We start from the raw sequence: 26,799 nt of genomic DNA on the forward strand, positions 1-26,799 counted from the left end.
AACCAGACGTCCTAATTTACGTCCTAAATACTATTATTTAAGCACAAATGCAATGTTTATTTTTACTTTTATTCTCTAGAACAAGTTTCTTTTAAGCAAAGTTACTGAGAGTTTGTGTGTTTGTATCAGAAACTGGACTGTCACTGAATATTACTAATTCTCTTTGTAGAAATTCCCCTTGAAGTTGCATGAAGAACTTGAACTCAGGGATGGTTTTGAGCGCTGTTGTTTGTTTTGCAGACTCTAGCGGACGGTGACCTCAACAGATTCAGCCTCCTTCATCGGCCGTAAGGAACCGGTTTCTCTTCTATTTCTACTCTAAACTCTCTCCACCCAGCCACTTATAGAATTAAATTCCCTGTATTTTTCCTCAAGTGTTCCTCATTGGTCAATGATTCCCTGCAGCAATGAGGAAACGCTCTAGTTTTATACTTACACACACTAAGTTTGTGGCTCGTGCATCTAACAAAATATTTTTGCTACTAATATACTATAAGATACAGAAATTTCAGCAATAAAAATGGGGTAACAATTTACTTGAAGCATTTATATATTTAAATATATAATGCATTCTAAAAGTATTTTAATGCATTAATTATGCCTTTTAATGCACCTTATGATGCATTGTTTATTTGTACATTGTACAGTTATAATACATTATAATATTTTTTCCCCCATTACACCTTTAGAAAGTATAATGCATTTTAACTTTGGTTTTAATTATGAAAAGATCTAATGCATTATAACATTAACATACATTATGAATAATGGCTTTAGGTAAAGTTATAAAAAAAAGGTTTTGCAAAGAAATATGCAGTCGTCACAATATCTACATCACAGAACACTGTTACTTTATTATTGTACTGCAACTAAAAATAAAGCTCATACTTTCACTTACCCTTTCAAAACCTTTCAAGAAAAGCCATGCAAGTTTGTTTCGTATCCATGCAGAAAAATACGAGTGGTCACTTAGCCAGGAATAAATGTGTTACATTATTAATACGACTGCATTAAACGTCACTCATAGCGCAGATTCGTATGCATCAGAAGACCAGTGCAATAATATTAAGACTAAATCATTCATAATTATTATTTGACATAAAAAGGCTGGAAAAAGCACAGACGGAGAAGTGAGAATCCAGAGATTCAAGAAATAGCATCATTTAATTGAACTGAATCAGGTTTGAGTGGCTGGACTCCAAATATAGAGGTAACATGACGTTCAACAGCAGTTTCGAAATCCTCATTACGAACCACTTCTGTGGAAAATGTCCCTCCTCTGCATCTGCAGCATGTGCTGTTAAACACACACACACACACACACACACACACACACACACACACACACACACACACACACACACTATGAGTACGCGCGACACACTCGACGAGCTCAGTCAGTGACACACACGATGGAGCAGTTCAACAGATTCACGGCTCCTGCTTCTGACAAACTGAGGTGAGAAATATCGGTTTCTCTGATACTTGAGCATTAGGAGGTTTCAGGTTAACTAAGATTTAATGTTAAGAGAATAAAACTGCTTCTTACGAGGGTCAAAGGTTAGCTTGTCAGACCTAAACTGCGTGTAAGTGTTTTTTTAATTAGTGCTGGGCAACGAGTAATCGCAATTAATCGCATCCAAAATAAAGGTTTGTGTGCATAATATATGTGTGTGTACTGTGTATAATTATTTATACACACACATGCATGTACCGGTATATATTTAAAAAAATATATATTTATATATAAAATATTCATATTTATATATTATATAAATAATGATGTATAAATATATGTACATCATGCAAATATTTTTAAATATATACATGCATGTCACGTGTGTGTATTTTTATACACAAAATAATTATAGACAGTACACACACATATATTATGTAAACACAAACTTTTATTTTGGATGCGATTAATCATTGCCCAGTACTATTTTTAATAAAAATGTTTTTTTATCTGCATCTCTCAAAATGTGTAAAAAAAAAAAAAAAAAAACTTTCAAATGGCCATAAATGTAATTGTAAAATCATTTAATCAGGAATAACTTCAGCGTGACTCGTGGATAACTGACGTCCAGTGGATGATCATGTGACCGTCTGATGGGTTTAGTGAAGGTAGAGAGTCGGTGTTGGAGGGAAGTTCTGAGGACTGTGATTATGTTTATTATACGTCTCGGTCGCTCAGACTGAGTCTGTCAGAACCAGTTATCTTTCTATCTGATAAGATGTTAAAACACACAATTCAACGGCTTTACGCTCGAAGACACACTGAGTCTGAGAGATTCACGACTGCTTGTGTACTGATGCCTACAGGACTAAAAATATATATCCATCTATCTATCTATCAATCAATCAATCAATCAATCAATCTACACTCTTAAAAATGCTGGGTTGTGTCAACCCAAATTTGGGTCAAATATGGACAAACCCAAATGTTGGGTTAAAAATGTAATTTAAAATTTTAACCCAACTTCAACTTTCAACTGTAAATTGTTTAATTACATTTTTAACCCAACATTTGGGTTTGTCCATATTGGACCCAAATTTGGGTTGAAACAACCCAACATTTTTTTGATTAATTGATTGATTGAGTGATTGAGTGAGTGAGTGAGTGAGTGGTGGAGTGAGTGAGTGAGTGAGTGGTGGAGTGAGTGAGTGAGTGAGTGAGTGGTGGAGTGAGTGAGTGAGTGTGTGAGTGAGTGAGTGAGTGAGTGAGTGAGTGAGTGAGTGAGTGAGTGAGTGAGTGAGTGAGTGAGTGAGTGGAGGGAGTGAGTGAGTGAGTGAGTGAGTGAGTGAGTGAGTGAGTGAGTGAGTGAGTGAGTGAGTGGTGGAGTGAGTGGTGGAGTGAGTGGTGGAGTGAGTGAGTGAGTGAGTGAGTGAGTGAGTGAGTGAGTGAGTGAGTGAGTGAGTGAGTGAGTGAGTGAGTGAGTGAGTGAGTGAGTGAGTGAGTGTGTGAGTGAGTGAGTGAGTGAGTGAGTGAGTGAGTGGTGGAGTGAGTGAGTGAGTGAGTGAGTGAGTGAGTGAGTGAGTGAGTGAGTGAGTGGTGGAGTGAGTGAGTGTGTGAGTGAGTGAGTGAGTGAGTGAGTGAGTGAGTGAGTGAGTGAGTGAGTGAGTGAGTGAGTGAGTGAGTGAGTGAGTGAGTGGAGTGAGTGAGTGAGTGAGTGAGTGAGTGAGTGAGTGGTGGAGTGAGTGGTGGAGTGAGTGGTGGAGTGAGTGGTGGAGTGAGTGGTGGAGTGAGTGAGTGAGTGAGTGAGTGAGTGAGTGAGTGAGTGGTGGAGTGAGTGAGTGAGTGAGTGAGTGAGTGAGTGAGTGGTGGAGTGAGTGTGTGAGTGAGTGAGTGAGTGAGTGAGTGAGTGAGTGAGTGAGTGAGTGAGTGAGTGAGTGAGTGTGTGAGTGAGTGAGTGAGTGAGTGAGTGAGTGGAGGGAGTGAGTGAGTGAGTGAGTGAGTGAGTGAGTGAGTGAGTGAGTGGAGGGAGTGAGTGAGTGAGTGAGTGAGTGAGTGAGTGAGTGAGTGAGTGAGTGAGTGAGTGAGTGAGTGAGTGAGTGAGTGAGTGAGTGGTGAGTGAGTGGTGGAGTGAGTGAGTGAGTGAGTGAGTGAGTGAGTGAGTGAGTGAGTGAGTGAGTGAGTGAGTGGTGGAGTGAGTGAGTGAGTGAGTGAGTGAGTGAGTGAGTGAGTGAGTGAGTGAGTGAGTGAGTGAGTGAGTCAGTGAGTGAGTGAGTGAGTGAGTGTGTGAGTGAGTGAGTGAGTGAGTGAGTGAGTGAGTGAGTGAGTGTGTGAGTGAGTGAGTGAGTGAGTGAGTGAGTGGAGGGAGTGAGTGAGTGAGTGAGTGAGTGAGTGAGTGAGTGAGTGAGTGGAGGGAGTGAGTGAGTGAGTGAGTGAGTGAGTGAGTGAGTGAGTGAGTGAGTGAGTGAGTGAGTGAGTGAGTGAGTGAGTGAGTGAGTGGTGGAGTGAGTGGTGGAGTGAGTGAGTGAGTGAGTGAGTGAGTGAGTGAGTGAGTGAGTGAGTGAGTGAGTGGTGGAGTGAGTGAGTGAGTGAGTGAGTGAGTGAGTGAGTGAGTGAGTGAGTGAGTGAGTGAGTGAGTGAGTCAGTGAGTGAGTGAGTGAGTGAGTGTGTGAGTGAGTGAGTGAGTGAGTGAGTGAGTGAGTGAGTGAGTGAGTGAGTGAGTGAGTGAGTGAGTGAGTGAGTGAGTGTGTGAGTGGAGGGAGTGAGTGAGTGAGTGAGTGAGTGAGTGAGTGTGTGAGTGGAGGGAGTGAGTGAGTGAGTGAGTGAGTGAGTGAGTGAGTGAGTGAGTGAGTGAGTGAGTGAGTGAGGTGAGTGAGTGAGTGAGTGAGTGTGTGAGTGAGTGAGTGAGTGAGTGAGTGAGTGAGTGAGTGAGTGAGTGAGTGAGTGAGTGAGTGAGTGAGTGAGTGAGTGAGTGAGTGAGTGAGTGAGTGAGTGGAGTGAGTGAGTGAGTGAGTGTGTGAGTGAGTGAGTGAGTGAGGGTGAGTGAGTGAGTGAGTGAGTGAGTGAGTGAGTGAGTGAGTGAGTGAGTGTGTGAGTGGAGGGAGTGAGTGAGTGAGTGAGTGAGTGAGTGAGTGAGTGAGTGAGTGAGTGAGTGAGTGAGTGAGTGAGTGGTGAGTGAGTGAGTGAGTGAGTGAGTGAGTGAGTGAGTGAGTTAGTGAGTGAGTGAGTGAGTGAGTGAGTGAGTGAGTTAGTGAGTGAGTGAGTGAGTGAGTGAGTGAGTGAGTGAGTGAGTGAGTGAGTGAGTGGAGGGAGTGAGTGAGTGGAGGGAGTGAGTGAGTGAGTGAGTGAGTGAGTGAGTGAGTGGAGGGAGTGAGTGAGTGAGTGAGTGAGTGAGTGAGTGAGTGAGTGGAGGGAGTGAGTGAGTGAGTGAGTGAGTGAGTGGAGGGAGTGAGTGAGTGGAGGGAGTGAGGTGAGTGGAGGGAGTGAGTGGTCTGTCTGTCTGTCTGTCTGTCTGTCAATCAGCTCACACAGTAGAGCGTTGGCGCTTGCAACGCCAAGGTCATGGGATCGATTCCCAGGAAAAGCAAGAACTGATAAGAATGTAAATGTGTACCTTGAAATGCAAAGTAAGTCTTTGGATAAAAGCGTCTGCTAAATGCATAAATGTAAATATCTATCTATCTGAATATCTATCCATCTTTCGACCTGAATCCAATCCAACATCCATCCAACTTTCTATTCATCAAAGAATCTTGAAAAATAAAATGTATCACATATGGTTTCCACAAAAATATGAATCATGTTAAACATATGAACTGTTTTCAACACTACTAATAATCATAAATGTTTCTTGAGCATCAGATCCTCATATTAGAGTGATTTCTGAAGGATCATGTGACACTGAAGACTGGAGTAATGATGCTGGAAATTCAGCTTTGATCACAGGAATAAATTACACTTTACTGTATATTCACATAGAAAACAGCTGATTTACATTGGAATAATATTTCATAATTTTTTACCGTATTTTTGATCAAATAAATGCAGCCTTGGTGAGCAGAAGAGACGTCTTTCCAACTTATAACCAGTAGTGTACACTACAGTATGTGCTTTTATTAACTCTCATCGTGTTTTGTTTTTCAGGCAACTCCAAAAAATGGTTCAAGATATAAAGAAGAATGACGACAGCCTTTTCAACAGGCTAAAAAGGTATGTTATATGGTTTATGTTCTGAGCTTCATCAGTCCTGACTCGCAGTCGGTCTGAAAACAGACACAAGGAAACATCTGGTGACTGTCCTCAAACACATTTCCTCTCACTTCCTCTATTCATTCAGAGGAATAGTCCCAAAACAGGCCATGAGGTGTGGCGTGCATGACGGAAAACACTAGTACTTGCACCAATAGCAAGCAATTGTCATTAATGAAAGGACACCTGCAGTCCAAAACATTCATTAGAGTAACATAAATAAAGCCTAAACAGTTTTGGCTCATTCCTTATGCAATTACTGCATTGTTTGCCAACATTGCATTGTTGCATTATTCATGATTAGGGGTTTTCCAAAACCCTGAGTATTTCATTGCACTTCAATGCATTTTTGTTGCGCACCGTTGCACGCCAGACATGAATGATTCCTTGTGTCTGAACTTTATACGCAACTGGTTTGACCGTTTTCAGCAATAAAATACTCTTAAATGATAAGTGGAGGTGAGTTTTGCAAAAATCAGAATATCATGCAAAAGTTCATTTATTTCAGTAATTCAACTTAAAAGGTGAAACTAATATATTATATAGACTCAAAGTGAGATATTTCAAGCCTTCATTTGTTATAATTTTGATGATTATGGATTACAGCTTATGAAAACCCCAAATTCAAAATTAGAATATTGTGAAAAGTTTTCATAAGCTGTAAGCCATAATCATCAACATAATAACAAATAAAGGCTTGAAATATCTCACTTTGAGTCTATATAATATATTAGTTCCACCTTTTAAGTTGAATTACTGAACTTTTGCACGATATTCTAATTTTTCGAGTTTCACCTTAGGAAATTTAATTAATATTCATCATCAATACAAATAACTACATTTATTCATTTTGAAGGTTTCAGAACGAACAAACAGCTAATATTCTCAAAAGCGGGAGAAATACGCTGGACCGGTAGGATCAATGTTTCACTGCGTTTCTGTGCCGTGAATCCTAATAAAAGCATGCATGTGTGTCTTAACATCATTGTTTTCTTCATCCATTAGTCTGTAGTCTTTGCTTAAAATGTGCTTTTTCGGGGTTAATTGCGAGTTCATTTTGCCTTGAAAAGCAAATTATCTTGCTTAAAAGCTCTTTTCAAGTGCAAAATAGCTAGCAATCTTTAAGTGTTCTGCTTGTTCGTCTCTGTCTCTGTGTGTGTGTGTGTGTGTGTGTGTGTGTGTGTGTGTGTGTGTGTGTGTGTGTGTGTGTGTGTGTGTGTGTGTGTGTGTGTGTGTGTGTGTGTGTGTGTGTGTGTGTGTGTGTGTGTGGAGAAATGGCCCCAGACAGCCACCGTTACGTCATCTTTGTGGTGTCTTTGGGAAGACTTACCATAATCTGGCTTTTAACTTTAACAACCGTCTCATTATTCCGTTGCAAATGCATCCTGCCATTGTGTGTCTTTACTTTTGCATGTTGTAGATTACATGTAATTATATGATGCCGTGTTTAAAGGTTGCTGACAAGTGAAAAATATAATCCACACACTCGCTCGCTCAGCATCACGAATTCACAATGTGCTGATATCAAATCTCAAGAACTTCCTGTATTTTGGGTTGTTTTCAATTTTGTTTCAGAATAAAGAAGAAAGGACCTCCAAAAGTACCAGCAAGGGACTATCAAGGCAAGTCTCTCTCAACCACAGAAACAGAAAGTGTGCAGTTGAAAAATGTGCATAGGTGAAACTCGAAAAATTTGAATATCGTGCAAAATTTCATTTATTTCAGTAATTCAACTTAAAAGGTGAAACTAATATATGAAATAGACTCATTACATGCAACATTGTGAAAACCTTTTCACAATATTCTAATTTTGAATTTGGGGTTTTCATAAGCTGTAAGCCATAATCATCAAAATTATAACAAATAAAGGCTTGAAATATATAATGAGTCTATATAATATATTAGTTTCACCTTTTAAGTTGAATTACTGAAATAAATGAACTTTTGCACGATACTCGAATGTTTTGAGTTTCACCTGTATTTCTACTTGATCTGATCTTGAGCTGATGTAACCCAGGCCTATGATTCCACCCAGATCTGGATTAATATTGTGGATGTTCTGATCCAATCTGACCTCTGACCTGTAATGCCTGAATCATAATCATGTTTGTTCGTTGGCCAGAGGAGAACTGAGCGACTGATGCGCCGTTTACACGAAGGGAAGACGCAGATATTTCCCTGCGGTTTGGCCTCTCATTTACACGAAAACCCCGTTTTTATCACAGATTATTTCTAAAAACTCCGGCCAAAGTGTAGATTTCTGATAACGCCGGTTATGTGTGGCCGTGTCGACTGGGAGAAACGGGGTTTTAGGTTCTCAAACGTCACATTATGCGCCAGAAAATGCTTAACGTCATGTGAGCGCCCAGAGTTATGATGGCGCTCGACGGCGTATTTATCATAGACAGTCAAAGAAAGGTATTTATGCGGGTTGATGTAAATGACAACTTTTTTGAAAACGATGTTTTTTTTTTAATAATGCACTATACATTTGACATCAAATCTCATAGTGCTTACAAGAAAAAAAATTAAATAAAATATAATATAAAATATAATATAGATGTTGTGTGCTCGATGTTATTATTAAAAAACGGAAGGGGGAAATATTCGTTTCTCTAAATACCCGGCTATGTGTAAATATGGCCTGTTTCTCCCAAGGTTTTTTTCTCCATTCTGTCACTTGATGGGAGTTTTGGTTTCTTGCCACTGTTGCCTTGGCTTTTGGCTTGCTTAGTTGGGGACATTTAATATTCAACTATATTATTGATCTGCCGTACTTAAGGTGCACGATGATGCCGTACTTTTCTTCTTAAAACAAACTTATTTTCATGTTATCACTGTGAAGCTGCTTTGAAACAATCTGTATTGTAAAAAGCGCTATATAAATAAAGGTGACTTGACTTGACTATTAAATAATATAAAGCATAATATAATACAGTGGCCCTTAAAAAGGCTTAAAATGACATGCATGACAGTCAGATTTTACACAGGAATTTATGGACCATTAAAACACATTCTAAATATACCCAGTTTCTGACCACATGACCATGTTGTGTCACTTTTCAGGCGAAGCTCCGGATACTGAGAGATACTCTGACTCAGATTTTGTAAGTGCATGATTGGTCTTCTTCAGTGACATCACTTCTCCGTCTGATAAAGACATTCACAGCTCACTTACGGGAGAAATGGTACAGATGTAACACTCAGTAAATGTAACATCAGTAATAATAATAATTTAATGACTGTACACCGTAAAAACGAATCATATGATCAATAAGTAATGACAACATATGTTTTTACATTGTTTTAGCTCATCAAAATAAATTAAGCAATTTTTAACTTTTTATATAAGTTATACAAGATTCAACTCATCTTTTAAGTCAGTTTAATGTAATTTAAGTTGAAATTACTTCAACATCCAAGTTGATTGTACTTAATTTAAGGCAGAAACTTTCTTTACAGAGTTGCCCCGTACAATTCAATGTTAATTTCAGTAAATAAAGTTTCACAATATTAATGAAAACCCTGTTTTAAGCAAATAAACGGTTCTAATTAGTATCTACTCGTGAAATATATGAACACTGTATATGGTGGTGTTTGTAAAGGCCCTTTTACACCACATAAAAAAGTGCAACAAATATATATACACACACACACACAGATATTATATACTTATAAACTTTTATGTTAGATGTGATTAATCGCAATTAATCCCTTTGTCAGCACGGTTTAAAAAACAAAACTAATAAAAATGAACAAAACCACACGACCAAATTACTAAAACTTGAAAATAGTAAATCTAAAAATAAAAACTAATTCAAAATATTGTTAAATGCTATAATATAGGATCTCAATGATACTAACATCACACTGTTGTGTACGTCTAATTCATTTGAAACTAGTAATGACTTTAAGTATAATTTTCCAAATGCAGTTATACCGATTAATCTCCACTATTGCTGTTGTAAAAGCAGGACATATAAAGAGACACTGATGACATTATTACAGGACAGTGACACATATGAGGAGCCACAGGGTGATCATGAGGATAACTACGAGCCTCCGCCGAGGTCAGAGGTCGGCGTGAAGGGCTTCACCATCGGCTCGTCCATCTCAAACCCCAGAGGAGAGTATGTGGGTGAGTGAGTATCCCGACACACTGGATCTAATGCTGCGTTCCAGGCAGGTTTTTGAGCACGTAAATCACGACTTCAAACCACGACTTTGTAGCATTCCAGGCCAGTCACGCCAAACCACCTGAGCGCAAGTAATTGTGGGAGCTAGATGTAAACAAATCAGCATGGCGGACCTTACGGGCTTTTCTGAGCGCGTACACGCGACGCTCACAGGAACTAAAAGCCTGTCACAGCCATGGGCGTAGCCAGCTATGAGGTCACCGAGGTCCGGACCTCGGTCATTTTTTTTACATTCAAAAATAAAATGTCAAGCTCTCTGAATGATTAATTAGCCGTGAGTGTTTGCAATTCATGTTGCTGCGAGAAGCTGGCGCAGTGAACGGGGCTTGAGAGCGCGCTGTGAGTGAGGGCGCGGGTACAGCCTCCGTGTTGCCAGATCCACTAATGGAAAGGTGGCAGTAGTCTCCTGGACCTGTTTTTCTGATTTAATGTGACACTTTAGGAAGTTATTAAAGTGGAAAGTTGCATGTTAGGTTTAGTGATATATTAATCTTATTTCCAAAACACAAGCTTTGAACTTATTTCAGATTATTATTATTATTTTGTTTTGTTTTGCTTGTTTTTCGTAGCAATATCTGGCAACATTTTACTGTCGGCATTAATAAAATAAATAAAAAAAAGCTTATAGACAAACTGTAATTGCATAAAGCTACCACATTCGGTAAGACAAACGCAATGACAATCGTGATTATCTGTAAGAAATGTATAACACTAACAATAGCATAATACAGATCTGTATGTTAGCCTACAGAATGAAATTTGCCAAATAACTTACTGGCCAGCTGGAAGACGGCTCATGCTGTTTAGTTAACCTTTCACAAAATCATCATAAAAACATTAATTAAAGCAGTGTTTCTCAACTAGCAATCTATTCAGTCAGCATATTTGTGTTTGATCTGTGTGAATTACAGAAATATAAGACTTGCTAGACCTACTTTTTTCTATATTTCTTTGCACAAAACTCTCCAGAAAGTGCCATTTTGGTTTATTTTTCACACAAAAAAAATCACGGGGGGGCATACCCCCGGACCTCCCTAGTGAGAGACTACCCCACACATAATTAAATCCAAATTTAACCCCTGTATATATATAGATGCCAAATTCCATTAAAAAAAAGGGGCACAGCTTAATGTCCATGGGGAAATGTGGGTCCAATGGCCTAACCATTATTATAGCAAAATTCTTTACACAACACCCCGGGCCCGGACCTCACTAATTTTCAAACCCTGGTTACGGCCTTGGTCACAGCGCCTGCATACTGGACTAATCTTTCGAGTCTTATTGCGCTGATACTGTCAAATACACACAAGGTTTACATAAACAAAGTTGGTTATGTCTAAAGTGAAAGCAAACAGAGAAAATCTGCTTGTCAAATGCGTTTATATTAGACGCGTCGCGTGCAGTTCTTAAAGAGACAGAAATAATATGCTGCCGCTTGTCCTTAAAGAGATACTGCACCCGGAAATAAAAATTCTGTCATTATTTACTCACTCTAATGATGTTCCAAACCTGTATTCATTTCTTTCTTGTGCTTAAATATACTATGGAAGTCACTGGAGTACAGCAACTGTTTGGTTAGCCACATCTTCCGAAAAACTTTTATTTTCAACAGAAGAAAGAAACTTGAGAGAGTAAATGATGACAATTAAAATTTTTGGGAGAACTATCCCGTTAATTTTAATAAAACAACAAAACACAGAGGAAATCACTCACTGCTCTTGACTGAGAACTTTAATAAGCTTTTTTTTGCACTTAAAAAAAATACAAATATATCGGTATCGGGCAAAATTAGTTTGAAAATATCGGCAAATCGAATATCGGCCAAAATCCTATATCGTGCATCCCTAAAATATTAATAATAGGATGAATTTGAGCATTTAATATTCAAATTGAATTCAAATATTATTCGAATATTAAATAAAATAAGGAATGGAATTCGAATAGTATTATAGAGGAAGATTGACAGCCCTAATCTGTACACATAAAGAAGATGGCGGATCCAGAAAGGTTCAAACGACAATCACCAGTGACAACAGATTCACCCGCTGTAACATGCAAAAGACTTCGGACTGAGAGTTTGGGAAAAGAGACTGCAACCGGCCCATGCGGAAACAAGGATAAATATCGGAAGGGCTTTAAATGTCGTCACGCAATGCTGATGTTGAACATTAACTATTTGAGAACAAAGTATAATTTGCTCGGTTTGACGTGATATGATAAGATCGTTAGATTTAATCAGCGCGATTCACTGCAATGCTTTTTTTCCCTTAGTTGGTCAGAACAAAAGTGGATGTTTCTCACTTGTTCAGACATTTTCCGGTGAAAATTATTATGTTGGTCATACTTCAAAAAAAGAATAATCTGTGATTGCGAATGCCAGTATCCACACCGGCAGTGACTGACAGACACACACTCTCCTCAAACACTGCGTTCATCCGCGCTGTGCCGTGCCGAGGGTGCCGAGGCACAACTCACGTAAAGTGGATAATTCCGCGAATGACTGCAATTGCAGATTTCAAACAGAGATGGCGACAAAGAGGAAAAACTGCGGACTGCAGCTTTAATTTATTATCGTAATCACACTGGTAATTATTTTACTGTGTTTACTAGGGCTGCAACAACTAATCGATAAAATCGATAATAATCGATTATGAAAATCGTTGTCAACGAATGTCATTATCGATTAGTTGGTCTGCTTACGTCACGGTGAACGTTTACTGGTGATTGGTTGAAACAGGCCAATCAGGATGCTCTCTGTCTTACACGCGCTTCATGAGGCACATATGCACACACGCAAGGCCTCTCTCCCTCCGCTGCTCTGCCGCGCGCGCTTCACGGTTTGGAGCACAGTCTCTTCTGTCTCGAATGCGCGCTCAAATCCCGGGAGTTTGAACTAATTTGCGGGCATCGGGGAGCCGCATAAGCCGCTATCAATATGCGGGTGACTCCCAGAACTTCCGGGAGACTTGGGATGTCTGTATTGTGTCTCGAGCATCAGGTTGCTCAATCAGTTCGCTCGCAACATAAGTGAAGGATTAAAATAGCGATACCGCAGAAATAGGTTAAATTAAAACGGTCTTTACAAAGCGAAGCACTAAATATAAAGGCAGTTAATAACAGCAGCAGTAAAATATTGTTTTAGTCACTGTACTCAGTGTTTTTCCGCGAATGCTTGTGCACTAATGCATCATTTTTCCTGTCTTTTTAATCAAGCCTGTTAACTTGCTGCGTACTTCCATTCCGTTCTCTATTTACTGCATTTGTCTATTAAGTTTTAATTGTTTTACAAACGCGATCTACTGCGGCTCTACGTTCACACGCTTGTTTTCAGTCTTTCTATATTTATTTTATCAATGTATCCTTATAATTCAATTAATTTTAAATAAAAATTAAATGAATTATATATTTTAGATGTTTTTAGTTTATATCTTCACATCTGAACAACATGTCTGTGTAAATTTGTTTTAACAAAAATTGTGTTAAAACAATATGTTGGATATAAATGTTTTTTTTTTACATTAATCATGGTTGTCAACTTGCCATCAGCAATTATCATTAAAAACAATGCAAATATTGATATTACTAAAACTAAAAATGTGTGGCTTTTGCACTTTTTAAAGTACACTTTTACACATAAATATCCTAATTTAGGGTTTTAGGTAACACTTTATTTTACGGTGTCCTTGTTATGTTACATGTACTTACTGTAGTAATAACAGTAAATTATGCATAATTACATGCAACTAACCCTCAACCAAATCCTAATCATACCCTATTCCTATATTCATGTAGTTACTTAATATTACTCTGTACTTAAATATATAATTACACTGTAACAAGGACACCTTAAAATAAAGTGTAACCGGGTTTTATTTAGTAAATAAACAAAAAAATCTAATTGAATTTTTTATCCGATTAATCGATTAATCGAAAAAATAATCGTCCGATTAATCGATTATCAAAATAATCGTTAGTTGCAGCCTTAGTGTTTACTGCATTTTGATATTCTTAGTTATTTACCTATAGAGGCAAATGTATCGGAAGTTGCGCACAGTCACAGAAAATAGCGACTTCTGCGCTGCAAAATAAGGTGGATAAAGTCAGCATTAAATCAAAACTGGCTCCATTTACTATCTCAATGTTCATGGTCTTACTGTGAAGGATCCAGAGAGAGTAAAACAGCTTCACGAACAGTGTTTTCAATCATAAAGTATCATTATTTTTGTGTTAAATATTTAAAGGGATACTCCACTTTTTTTGGAAATAGGCTCATTTTACAACTCCCCCAGAGTTAAACTGTTGAGTTTTTACTGTTTTTGAATCCATTCAGCCGATCTCCGGTTCTGGCGGTACCACTTTTAGCATAGCTTAGCATCAAGAAAATAATCTTGAAACTTTCCTGCCGTACCATGAGAGCAGCAGGCGTAATGATATGACTCAGCGCCTGAAAATAGGCCACCTTCCGTCAACACAACGGAACTATTTTCAGGCGCTGCGTCATATCATTACGCCGGCTGCACTCATGGTACGGCAGTGAAGTTTCTTGATTATTACGCAGGAATGAGAGTATAGTTCCTAGCCATATCAGCCTAGAAAATCGCAACTTTACATTTTCCGTCGGTCTTAGTGCACGATGTAACTACAGAAGAGTCAAGTTTCAAATAGGAAAAATATCGAAACTCTTTGGTCATTTTTTTTTTTAGAAATGCTAATGGTCTTGTCCACTTCAATGATGTATGCTAAGCTATGCTAAAAGTGGTACCGCCAGAACCGGAGATCGGCTGAATGGATTCAAAAACGGTAAAAACTCAACAGTTTAACTCTGGGGGAGTAGTGAAATGAGGCTATTTCCAAAAAAAGTGGAGTATCCCTTTAAATGCTTTCTTCAAAGGTTCTCCTTTTGTGTTTAACAGAATTAAAAAACATGCAATAAGTTTGAGTAACTGAAGGTTCAGTTCTACGGCATGTAAACCCGGTGTGTTTTCTCTGTACACCAGACAGCTGTCGTGGTCGACCGGCAAAACCAAACACTCCTTTCCTTCTGCAACAGCGGCACAAACCCCCGCGACTGACCCGCAGTCGGACAGAGGAAGATGATGTAATAATCACGGCTCGCACCGTTAACTTAACACACACTTTAATTTACTGCACAATAAACTACTGATACCGCAACACTCTCTCTGTTCAGGGAGATTACATTGAGCCCGAGGACGAGATGGAGGATAATTACATTGACCCCACTGAGAAAACACTAACAAGTAAGATGATAAAGGAACGCTTATGCAAGGCGTTTTAAATGTTGTAGCACACTGAATTATTAATATCAATAAATCAAGCTCTAATGATGTCTATTTCCAGAGCCGGCGGTTAACAGAGGGGTCAAACCTTGTGTTCCTGCGTGTGGAAACGGTCCCGGTGAGGTTATTTTTCAAGACGTCCACAGTTTCTCTAGATTTATTTGATCAAATATTGAAACCGCACTTCTTTTCAGATTTCTATGAGGTTCCGGACATGAAGGTAAGCTTAAATCAAAAGAGCTTTGTTCAGGTCACTGGCATTATACACTCACCGGCCACTTTATTAGGTACACCTGTCCAACTGCTCGTTAACACTTAATTTCTAAGCAGCCAATCACATGGCGGCAACTCAGTGCATTTAGGCATGTAGACATGGTCAAGACAATCTCCTGCAGTTCAAACCAAGCATCAGTATGGGGAAGAAAGTTGATTTGAGTGACTTTGAACGTGGCATGATTGTTGGTGCCAGAAGGGCTGGTCTGAGTATTTCAGAAACTGCTAATCTACTGGGATTTTCACGCACAACCATCTCTAGGGTTTACAGAGAATGGTCCGAAAAAGAAAAAACATCCAGTGAGCGGCAGTTCTGTGGGCGGAAATGCCTTGTTGATGCCAGAGGTCAGAGGAGAATGGCCAGACTGGTTCGAGCTGATAGAAGGGCAACAGTGACTGAAATAACCACTCGTTACAACCGAGGTATGCAGCAAAGCATTTGTGAAGCCACAACACGCACAACCTTGAGGCGGATGGGCTACAACAGCAGAAGACTCCACCGGGTACCACTCATCTCCACTACAAATAGGAAAAAGAGGCTACAATTTGCAAGAGCTCACCAAAATTGAACAGTTGAAGACTGGAAAAATGTTGCCTGGTCTGATGAGTCTCGATTTCTGTTGAGACATTCAGATGTCGATGTTAGAGTCAGATGTTTGGCGTAAACAGAATGAGAACATGGAACCATCATGCCTTGTTACCACTGTGCAGGCTGGTGGTGGTGGTGTAATGGTGTGGGGGATGTTTTCCTGGCACACTTTAGGCCCCTTAGTGCCAATTGGGCATCGTTTAAATGCCACGGCCTACCTGAGCATTGTTTCTGACCATGTCCATCCCTTTATGGCCACCATGTACCCATCCTCTGATGGCTACTTCCACCATGTCACAAAGCTCTAATCATTTCAAATTGGTTTCTTGAACATGACAATGAGTTCACTGTACTAAAATGGCCTCCACAGTCACCAGATCTCAACCCAATAGAGCATCTTTGGGATGTGGTGGAACGGGAGATTCGCATCATGGATGTGCAGCCGACAAATCTGCGGCAACTGTGTGATGCCATCATGTCAATATGGACCAAACTCCCTGAGGAATGCTTCCAGCACCTTGTTGAATCTATGCCACGAAGAATTGAGGCAGTTCTGAAGGCAAAAGGGGGTCCAACCCGTTACTAGCATGGGGTACCTAATAAAGTGGCCGGTGAGTGTATATTCAGGTCATATTTCACTGCAAAATCAAAATAAAAGAATAAGAGCATGTATTGTGTGCAGTTTGTATTTTACGATTTTTTTAAATTTTTTTTTAAGAAACATTAATTACATGACATTATCCCCAAAACCTCATTACTGCAATATGTATATAGTCAAATCGATTAATCATGATTAATCACATCTAACATAAAAGCTTTTGTTTATATAATATATGTGTATACTGTATATATTATTATATTTATGTATACATACAATATATATACATATGTCTGTGTGTGTGTGTGTGTGTGTGTGTGTATACATACACACACACACACACACATATATACATATACATAGTGCATACATATATACACACACATATATCATATAAACAAAAACTTTAATGTTAGATGCGATTAATGGCGTTTTTATCAGTGGTGATTATAACAATGCAATGAACAATTTTGAAAATCGGAACAATTTTTATTATTATTATCGTGGTTAAAATCAGCATAAATTACAGGTAGTACAACTTATACCATCATGCATAATACATTTTTTTAATGATTTTTGCATGAAATATGACATGGACATGTTCTTGACAAACTTGCGTGATTCATCCTTTAAGCTTCTAAAATTAATATTTGCTTTATAAATGCCCAGGAAAAAAATGTGTTGTGTCTGTTTACAGGAGAATTCACATTCTAAGAAAAGGTAAAACTTCCCAATTAACTTTATTATTCATATTATACACATTAAACTAGCTATGTTACAAAACGGTGTTAAACTCAGTTTCAGATGGCAGTAATTACAGGAGTAATTACACCCAATTATTCCCAGTGCATGAAGATGTTTCTATATACACTCACACGTTCAAATCCACACTATACATTTAGCATATTCACTCCTAAACTTACTCATGTCCACAGCACATGCTTCTCTCTTTTATATTGATGTTCTGTCAATAAATGTTCTGATCATCAGAAGTAAGGAGACTCTTCAGCCGAACACACAGACGGCGCCTCCTAAAGCCAGTCCACGGTATTACAGCCATTCTTACATGATCACCATTACAAACACCCTTACCAACATTTACCATTTTAATAGTTTCTACTTTTTTTTCATTACTTTGGTTCTCTAACAATGCGAAGCATCACAGCCAACTCTCAAAACACTACAAAATGATAAATGTACCAAACGAAAGAGATGAACGCACAAATTAAAAACAAATAAAGTTTGTCCATGTTTTATCTATTCGTACAGAATGCACGCCAGAAGGCCATCAACGCCTCCAGTGAGTATTGATCATCAATTCAATCATCAATAATATAAGCAAGAACTGCAATTACCAAGAGTAAAATAACACTAAAAAATAAGAATGTTATTTTGCATCAAATAAATAACATTAGTTAACATGAACTAACAATGAACAATATTTAAGTTGTAAATTTCACAATTTACTAATATATGTATGGGATGCACCACAATATATTGGCCACCATATCAGTATCGGCTGATATATGTTCATTTTTAATGTTAGCATTATCGGAAAATTTGACAGATATATATTTAAGTCGATAAATAATGTATTATTTCCTCCAGCTGAGACCATTCAGATGCGCACTGTTCAACATGATGGTTTTGAATTGCTTGAAATATGATGGGAATCACTTAAAAAAAGAAGTGCAAAATGTGCAGTGCAAGTTTGTCATATAGGCTACATAAAAGATTATAATGAGAACATTGTAATTGTGTGTATGGGACTTTTAATGGTGAGACTTTTGTTTTTGTAATCAGGCTAGAAATTATATTTAGATTTATCGGCCAATATATCGGTTATCGGCTTTCAAATATACAAAAATTATCGGTATCGGCCAAAATATTCATATCAGTGCATCCCCAATATATATATAAACACACACACATATTGTTAGTTTATCATAGCTAATGCATTGACAACTAATGTTGACAAATGAGCCCTTTGTTGCCAGCCTGTCCAACATGTGCATTTGATTCGAATGTAAATAAGCGATCAGCCCTATATGCACATATAACAATCCACAATGCGTGCTTTGAATTGAGAATATGCTGACGGTCTTATTCCACTATGTGTCTGAGCAGGAACCCCAATCAGATGACGATTATGAGGTGTGTGACGGAAATGACAGTGAGTATCAGTTACACACACTAAACCTGAGCAAATGAATGCAGAAAAACAATCCCTCTTGAAAACCATCTATTTTCTGACACTCGTTAGCAGTTAACGAAAGACCAGAGGAGACGACGGAGACCCGGAGACCATCGATGCCGACACCTCGACCTCGAGACCTGTAAGACCTGGAAACCCTCAACTATAATACATACAGCATATCTGATTCACTAACAGTTCATCACTTCTGTTCTTTTAGGAAGAAACCAAATCCTGCTTCGATACCGGTACACACATCTAATGTCTTTAAAAGCAGTCATGCATTATTATTATTATTTAAATCAAAACATTTTGTGAACATACTCATCCATTGTTGCAGAAACCAAGCATTCCTCGCAGAGAGAGTGAAGGTAACTATAAATCCCTCATGATGAGATTGTCATAGAATAGCAAAAGCAAATTTGTTCTCACATATTAATTTTTATTTTGGGTGAACTATACACAATACATATTGTCACTATCCACAATACAGGTGAAACTCGAAAAATTAGAATATCGTGCAAAAGTTCATTTATTTCAGTAATTCAACTTAAAAGGTGAAACTAATATATTATATAGACTCAAAGTGAGATATTTCAAGCCTTTATTTGTTATAATTTTGATGATTATGGCATACAGATATGAAAACCTCATTTTGAATTTGGGGTTTTCATAAGCTGTAAGCCATAATCATCACAATTATAACAAATAAAGGCTTGAAATATCTCACTTTGCATGTAATGAGTCTATATAATATATTAGTTTCAGCTTTTAAAGGGGTCATATAATGGTACATGCACTTTTACAAGTTGATGGTACTGAAATGTGTGTTGGCAGTGCCTGTACACAAACATCATATAATGATAAAAATCCATCCAGTGGTTTTGTTTTAATCTCCTTATATGTTTTCCCCTGCCTCAAATCGAGCCGTTCGTTTTTTGTGACGTCAATAAAATGGACGCCCCTCCCACGATTGTTGATTGACGGGAGCGTTTCAACACAGACCCGCCCTCGCACATGAGGTAGCTGTCAATCATAGTCTGCGCGGCGTGGACCGGACCGGCGCGCTCATTGTTGATATGCTGGAGCACTGTCTATGAGCAGAATGGCGTCTGAGCGATTGTGGTGTTCTGTTCTTGGGTGTAATAACGAACACAGTCATTTTAATGTTCCTAAACACGAACCGCTGAAGACGCAGTGGCTGAGTTTGTTTTCGAAGGGAATATTCCACACGAGCAACGTCAATGCTCTCATGTTTGCGCGAATCATTTCACACACCAGACTCAGGGCCGGATTAACCATTAGGGCAACTGGGCACTTGCCCAGGGGCCCATGACATCTAAGGGGCCCTGGGCACCAGGGGCGGAGTGGCAATCGGGAGAGTTGGGAGTTTCCCCGGTGGGCCGGTAGTGTTTCGAGGCCGCGAGGGCCGGTCTGATAAAATGTATTCATTGCAAGTTCGCCATGCGCACTTGTGGCCCAAGCGAGGGGAAGAAAAAAAATATTTTAGATAACGGAGCGTATATTTGCACTAAGTGCCTGTCTTTTTACCAAAAAGACGCCCGTCTCGGAATAGCTACAGTGGCGTAGGTCGTAGCGCGCGAACTGCTTGATAATAGCTTTTGATGCGCTCGACCCGAGTTCGAATCCGCCTTTTGCCGAACTCTCTCTCCCTTTTCCCAACACATATGAGATGTAAAATGTATAACCTAACATAAAGGTCTCTAGCGTTATATTTTGCCAACGAAATAAAATCGAAACCATGATATGGCTTTGTGCCTTTATAAAACAGCACAAGACTTTAAGAATAGGCATCCTGTGTGTGCTGCGTGATTTAAAGAAAAGTGCGCTCTTTGCTCACGCGATCAGCATGGTTATCTGGTGTTTTCTCCTAAATAAAAGCTCAAGGGGTTTCTTGCAAGTGAAGAAATTAGGACAAAAGTATTTTAATTTTCCTTTATTATAGTGTAATGTAGACTAAAATATACTTTTGAAATATTCATTTTCATTTATAGTACATTTATAGGCTATACGGATTTTACGTCATAGGAATAATTATATAAATCATTATTACATTATTATAATAATTGTTTGGCATCCTAAAACACCATTGATAATGTAATGTAGACTGAGACTCTCATAACTAAAAAGATGTTTGAGCCCTCTTTATTGTCCTGGTACAAATCAATGCTTTTTCTTTGTTCAACGAGCAGTTCATGGGTTGAAGCTCTTAATTTTGACCTCTCAAAGAGGACGAGATTGATGCATTTAACCTTAAAATGTACAAAATTTTCTTGCGGGGGTGCACGCCCCCGAACCCCCCTAGAGGCACAGAGGTGCACCCAACATAGTTTTGCAAATTCCTATGGGAAAGAACGACCATTTAGGAACTTTACTCCAGCATAGTACAACAAAGTTCCTTTTAAGTCAGTAAAACTGTAAATGCCATATTAAAATGTCCTTGGGCAAAATATACATTTGGCCTGCCTAAGAGGGGGCCTACAAGACATTGTGCCCAGGGCCCTCTGAACTCTTAATCCGGCCCTGACCAGACTGCTTTGTAAACGAGGGTCAGTATAAAGCTGGATTTGCTAAGAAGCTTTGCTAAAAAGGATCGGTACCAGATATTCGTGTTCCTGCTGAACCTCCAGAAGAACGGAAGTGAGTGAAACGTTTTATTAAACTTTATATTAATATATTAATCTTTTGCAAATGAAGCTGCACGCTTCACAATGAATGCGTCTAAGGTTTACACAACAGTCAGGGTACATTACTGCATGTTTTCTATGTATGACGTTCTCAATATAATTCATAATTCCACGTTTATACTGAACAACGCGTTATGGTTATTGTGTTATTGTGTTACAAACGGTGTACGCACAGAACAGAGAGGCGGGGTGAGCAAAGCTCATTATCATTTAAAGGCATATGCACTGAAACGGCGTGCTGAAAACAGAGCTGTTTTTGACCAGGTAAAATAAGTGTTTTCTTACAATACTAATGAGAATTTTTAATTAAAGTATATTACAAACTTTTAATTTAGACCCTAAAGAATCATATTAGCTTGTACAAAAATGGCATTATATGACCCCTTTAAAGGTGCATTGCGCACCTCTGAGTTTTTGCAGAACTATGCCCCCCTCTGGCGACAAGCGAAACTGCCTTACTGTCTTTGTCTTGCGTGGAGTTTGCGTTGGGGTTTATGAACTACAAGCCGGTCTCTTTGAATCCATCTTCTACTTTTGTCGAAAGTTGACTAAAGTTTTGTCGCTCGAGTTGTCTTCGCTAATACGGAGAATGGCGGCGAATACACAAACCTGCCAGACATAGCCTGGTGAGCGTGAACGCGCATGACGTCACGCCCAGTCTCACGTTCTGGCCCGAATCCCTCTTATTTATTTTACTGTACAGGATTATAGAGGCAATCGCAGTGATCAGAGAAGGGCTCGTTCAGCCCATCAGGCAATTGTTTAAGCATGTATGGGTTAGAAAAACGGGTATTTTTAACATGAAATGTTGCGCAATGCACCTTCAAGTTGAATTACTGAAATAAACAAACTTTTGCACGATATTCTAATTTTTCGAGTTTCACCTGTACATATTGTCACTCTCCACAATACATGTTGCATTTTTGCATCGCGATATATTGTGACACGAAATATTGTTACACCCCTACTGTTTTACAATGCACAAATTCGGCACATCCTTGCATGCACGTATAGAAGAATAGCCTTCTGCACAGTGGTAGTGTAGTGTGCTATTATAAATATAGCCAATGCCTTGTAGATGTAACTCATTAGAGTATTAGTAGACTGTAGTAGACTGTCAGGTTATGATGTGGGTTCGGGTTTGGAGAACAAGTTGACTTGTAGTTGCCAAGTTACTTATAGTCAGTAGAATATCTGTTGGGGAACCAACAAAATAAGATATTATAATACATAATTAGCAGATATTAAGCCTACTAATACTCTAATGAGAGTTAGTTGACATGCAGCTGCAAAGTTACTTATAGTTAGTCGAATGTATAAAGTGGACTATCAAAATAAAGTGGTACCATATGTTATTATGACTCCTTTATCTATTAGCATACAGTATCAGCTTTGATTTTGGTATATAATCAGTGTAAACAGGCTATTGCAACATGACAAAAACACCAAGAATGCTTTACTTTTAGTTAATTTCTTTATTTTGCCTTGTAGCTTGAACATACCAAGACATAAGACCAAATATAGAAAATGATATAACTCACAACACTAAAATTGACACACTCCTATTTAGTGCAAAACATCAGTGTAGCTAAATGCAAATAAACTATTGCGTCCAAATGAAATTTTTAACACTACAGTGCACTTCCAAAACATTCAAATGCTCAAAATCTTTGGTGTAAATGTGAAGCAACTGACCAACTTATGGCATGTAACTTGTTAAGAACAAAATGTTTGGAAATAAAAAAAATCCAAAGGGTGAGATCAGACTGGTTAACCTTCTCTTCTCTTAACACACTAGGTATGGGCCACAAAACATTTCTGGCTTCTTCTGGCTGCACTGCCTATGCAACTAATCAGTTCTAACTAAATCTAACTAAATTCGGCACATCCTTGCATGCACGTATAGAAGAATAGCCTTCTGCACAGTGGTAGTGTAGTGTGCTATTATAAATATAGCCAATGCCTTGTAGATGTAACCAACATGACATTTATACAGTGCAATCCTAACGAAGACCTTTTGATGGTTTGGTCACATGATCTCGGTTACAGCATCATCAACTAAAACAACACCAGTAACTATCCCACGAAGCCCACCGGACACCAAGTCGAGTCCGTCGCCAACAGGGATTCATCGAGCCAGGTGAGACATGAGACATCACTGACGACCGGTTCATTTTATACCGTAAACATAAAGTGCCACAACAGAGCTAAACTCCTTTTCTCCTACAGAATGCCTTTGCCTCGACAGGCTCCCTCCTCCCAAAGTAAGATTCACGCTTTTTCTCTGTTTATAAGGCAAATATAAATCAGATCTGTCTAGTCTTTCCTTTTCTTTTCTGTCGGTTTATTAATATGATTTTATCCAGGCAGAGGGACGTTGCCTTCAGAGAGCAGATCAGCTAGAGACGCTGAGGAGGTGATTACTATTATTTTCTTGACTTCCTTTCAAATGCATTTACATCTTTACGCATTTCTTTTTTCGGTAACACTTTACAATAAGGTTCATTAGTTAACAACATGAACTAAGAATGAACAATACTTCTACAGCATTATTAATCTTAGTTAATATTAATTTCAACATTTACTAATGCATCATTAAATTCAAAGGTTGTATTTGTTAACATTAGTTAATGCACTGTGAACTAACATGCACAGCTGTATTTTTACAGTACAATAACAAATGTATTCCTCATTGTTTGGAAATACAATAACTCAAGTTAACTAATGAACCTTATTGTAAAGTGTTGCCCATTTTTTTCAATTGAGAAGGTTTGGCTCTGACAGAGAATGAAAAGTGACCCTGATGTTAGTGTGTCTCAGTTTGCAGCATAAGTACTATAATCAAGAACATCCCAGCATGCATTTCTCTGTCAGTCTAACTATCCAGTTCTCTCACACAGGAAGCTGGTGTGTATAAAAAGGTTTGGTTTGCCAGCAGCTGTGACCGCAAGACAGCAGAGGACGCTCTCATTCGCTCAGCTAAGGCATGTCCGACTTGCACAAAACAACACTGATGCATTTTACAGAGCTACGCTGAATGACATTGCATTAGAAATAGACCACTGACATATGCATCATGCACAGGGCCTGAATTTCGTTTTGGAAAATGGGGGGGGAAATCCCCCCTTAGATGATTCTCATGGGGGGGATTTTTTTTTTTTGAGGGGGAGAAAGGGAAAAGCATTTTTTTCCAAACAAAATTATTACATTTATCTTGCCTAAATGTTTGCGCTCATTGCATTTTTACAATGGGGTTGTAAATTTACACAACACAAGGAAGCTTGATTTAAATTGTTTAATTAAACTGAAAAAAGTAGCACAAATAAATACAATAGAATAAAGATACAAATAAAGACAAATAAAGAGAAAAGTTTTTGTCTAACACACACTAGTAGCCTCTTCATATACAGATACTGAATAAAGTAATCAAATAGAAAATAACACTGGGTAGTATTTTAGTCCTGAATAAATTAAATACGTAGGCTATTAATCCTGATTCCTTTAACTTAAAGCTATCTTTTGTTGTTTTGACAACAAAATTAATGACAGACACATATGGCTGCCGTCACTTTAAGAGCTAGTGCACGGATCCTGTGTTCATTATACTGGCATGCGTTTATGCTTATTAAAGACAAAAGCGACTATGTTTAGAGTATACTCACGAAGACCGAAATTGACAATTGTGCGTGTTAAAGCAATATAATCCGCGAAAAATAACTTTTGTTACTGGCCAGCTGTTTTTGAGGCGGATTTTCTATGAATGTGCGCATAGAAAATAATCTCTCAGAGAGCGCGCGAGCACTGATTAGTTTAAAATCGCTTGAATGTTTAAACTGGTAAGACTTAAAAAGACGTGCAAATGGTAAACTTCAGTCACGATGCACTGCTGGCCCGATTGTGCAAGTGAATATTCCGTCATGTCCCGACCTTACAGTCTATGGTCCCGAGTCCCGACTCCTAAACGCGAGTGTGTATTATCGCCGCAGCGCTTGATGCTTGCCTTGCACAACACATTTTGAGAAAAGAGACAGAAGACGCGGCACCGCTGAACACTCACGCTGTTTGTGAAATTGCATCTGGCAGATAGATGTTAAAAGAATGATTTGATTTTATAATCTGTGTGGATTACGATTGCGGGAATTCCCCGCATTATAAATGGGAGACCTGCGCGAATGATTAGAATTATGCGCAATACCCGCAATCCCGCGCCGAAATTCGAGCCCTGATGCATGTTATCGGTTTGAAGATGCGTGATGACGCCTTTCCAAAGTTATTAACATTGTAAATCTAGCAAAGTTTTTTATATTTTCATTCTATGTAGGATGCACGATATATCGGCCACAATATCGGTATACATGTTCATTTTCGATCGTCTCGATAAGAAAATCTGGCCGATATATTAAAGCTGATAAATAATGGATTATTTCCTTCAGATGCGAACTGTTCAACATGATGGTTTTGAACTGCTTGAAATATGATTGGAATCACTTCAAAAAAGGAAAATATGGCACAATATAAATAAAATGAAAGCGCTATATAACAAAAATAAAAATAAAAATAACATTATATTATGAGAACATTATAATTGTGTGCTTGGGACATGGCTTTTAATGGTGAGACTTTTGTTTTTGTAATTAGGCTTTCAAAAATTATATAAAAAATTGGGATTAAGATTTATCGGCCAATGTATCGGTTATCGGCTCTCAAATATAAAAAATTATCGGTTATCGGTCAAAATTGTCATATAGGTGCATCCTTAAATACTAGATAAGTGGAGGTGAGTTTTGCAAAAATCAGAATATCATGCAAAAGTTCATTTATTTCAGTAATTCAACTTGAAAGGTGAAACTAATATATTATATAGACTCATTACATGCATAGTGAGATATTTCAAGCCTTTATTTGTTATAATTTTGATGATTATGGCTTACAGCTTATGAAAACCCCACATTCAAAATTAGAATATTGTGAAAAGGTTTTCATAAGACATAATCTTAAAAATGATAACAAATAAAGGCTTGAAATATCTCACTTTGCATGTAATGAGTCTATATAATATATTAGTTTCACCTTTTAAGTTGAATTACTGAAATAAATGAACTTTTGCACGATATTCACATTTTTTGAGTTTCACCTGTAGATGACAATAGCATTGAATTATATAAAACTAGTCAACACTGCTAGTCTAGTCAATAAAACGTCAATTTGACCTCTTGATCAATGTAATTGATCTCATAATGATA

The 26,799-nt window shown here is 38.2% G+C and overlaps 1 protein-coding gene across 1 annotated transcript in view; it reads left to right on the plus strand.

Annotated features, from left to right (window-relative positions):
* Positions 1 to 1,384: 1,384 nt before the first annotated feature.
* The window catches only part of blnk (B cell linker), a 29,523-nt gene continuing 4,108 nt past the window's right edge, over positions 1,385 to 26,799 (plus strand). Inside the window, exons 1-21 of the mRNA XM_056232679.1 lie at positions 1,385 to 1,459; positions 5,597 to 5,662; positions 6,558 to 6,614; positions 7,277 to 7,323; positions 8,768 to 8,808; positions 9,710 to 9,839; positions 14,895 to 14,995; positions 15,086 to 15,155; positions 15,256 to 15,312; positions 15,389 to 15,414; positions 17,352 to 17,374; positions 17,645 to 17,701; positions 17,924 to 17,954; positions 18,782 to 18,827; positions 18,918 to 18,990; positions 19,069 to 19,096; positions 19,189 to 19,219; positions 23,606 to 23,696; positions 23,786 to 23,820; positions 23,923 to 23,972; positions 24,457 to 24,540. Coding sequence (XP_056088654.1) covers positions 1,413 to 1,459; positions 5,597 to 5,662; positions 6,558 to 6,614; positions 7,277 to 7,323; positions 8,768 to 8,808; positions 9,710 to 9,839; positions 14,895 to 14,995; positions 15,086 to 15,155; positions 15,256 to 15,312; positions 15,389 to 15,414; positions 17,352 to 17,374; positions 17,645 to 17,701; positions 17,924 to 17,954; positions 18,782 to 18,827; positions 18,918 to 18,990; positions 19,069 to 19,096; positions 19,189 to 19,219; positions 23,606 to 23,696; positions 23,786 to 23,820; positions 23,923 to 23,972; positions 24,457 to 24,540 — 1,191 coding nt within the window. The 5' untranslated portion in view covers positions 1,385 to 1,412. The remainder of the gene's footprint in view (positions 1,460 to 5,596; positions 5,663 to 6,557; positions 6,615 to 7,276; positions 7,324 to 8,767; positions 8,809 to 9,709; positions 9,840 to 14,894; positions 14,996 to 15,085; positions 15,156 to 15,255; positions 15,313 to 15,388; positions 15,415 to 17,351; positions 17,375 to 17,644; positions 17,702 to 17,923; positions 17,955 to 18,781; positions 18,828 to 18,917; positions 18,991 to 19,068; positions 19,097 to 19,188; positions 19,220 to 23,605; positions 23,697 to 23,785; positions 23,821 to 23,922; positions 23,973 to 24,456; positions 24,541 to 26,799) is intronic.

Source organism: Rhinichthys klamathensis, unplaced genomic scaffold (genome assembly GCF_029890125.1).
Source record: "Rhinichthys klamathensis goyatoka isolate OS25496 unplaced genomic scaffold, OSU_Roscu_1.1 h1tg000352l_1, whole genome shotgun sequence".
In the NCBI taxonomy this organism is placed as follows: domain Eukaryota; kingdom Metazoa; phylum Chordata; class Actinopteri; order Cypriniformes; family Leuciscidae; genus Rhinichthys; species Rhinichthys klamathensis.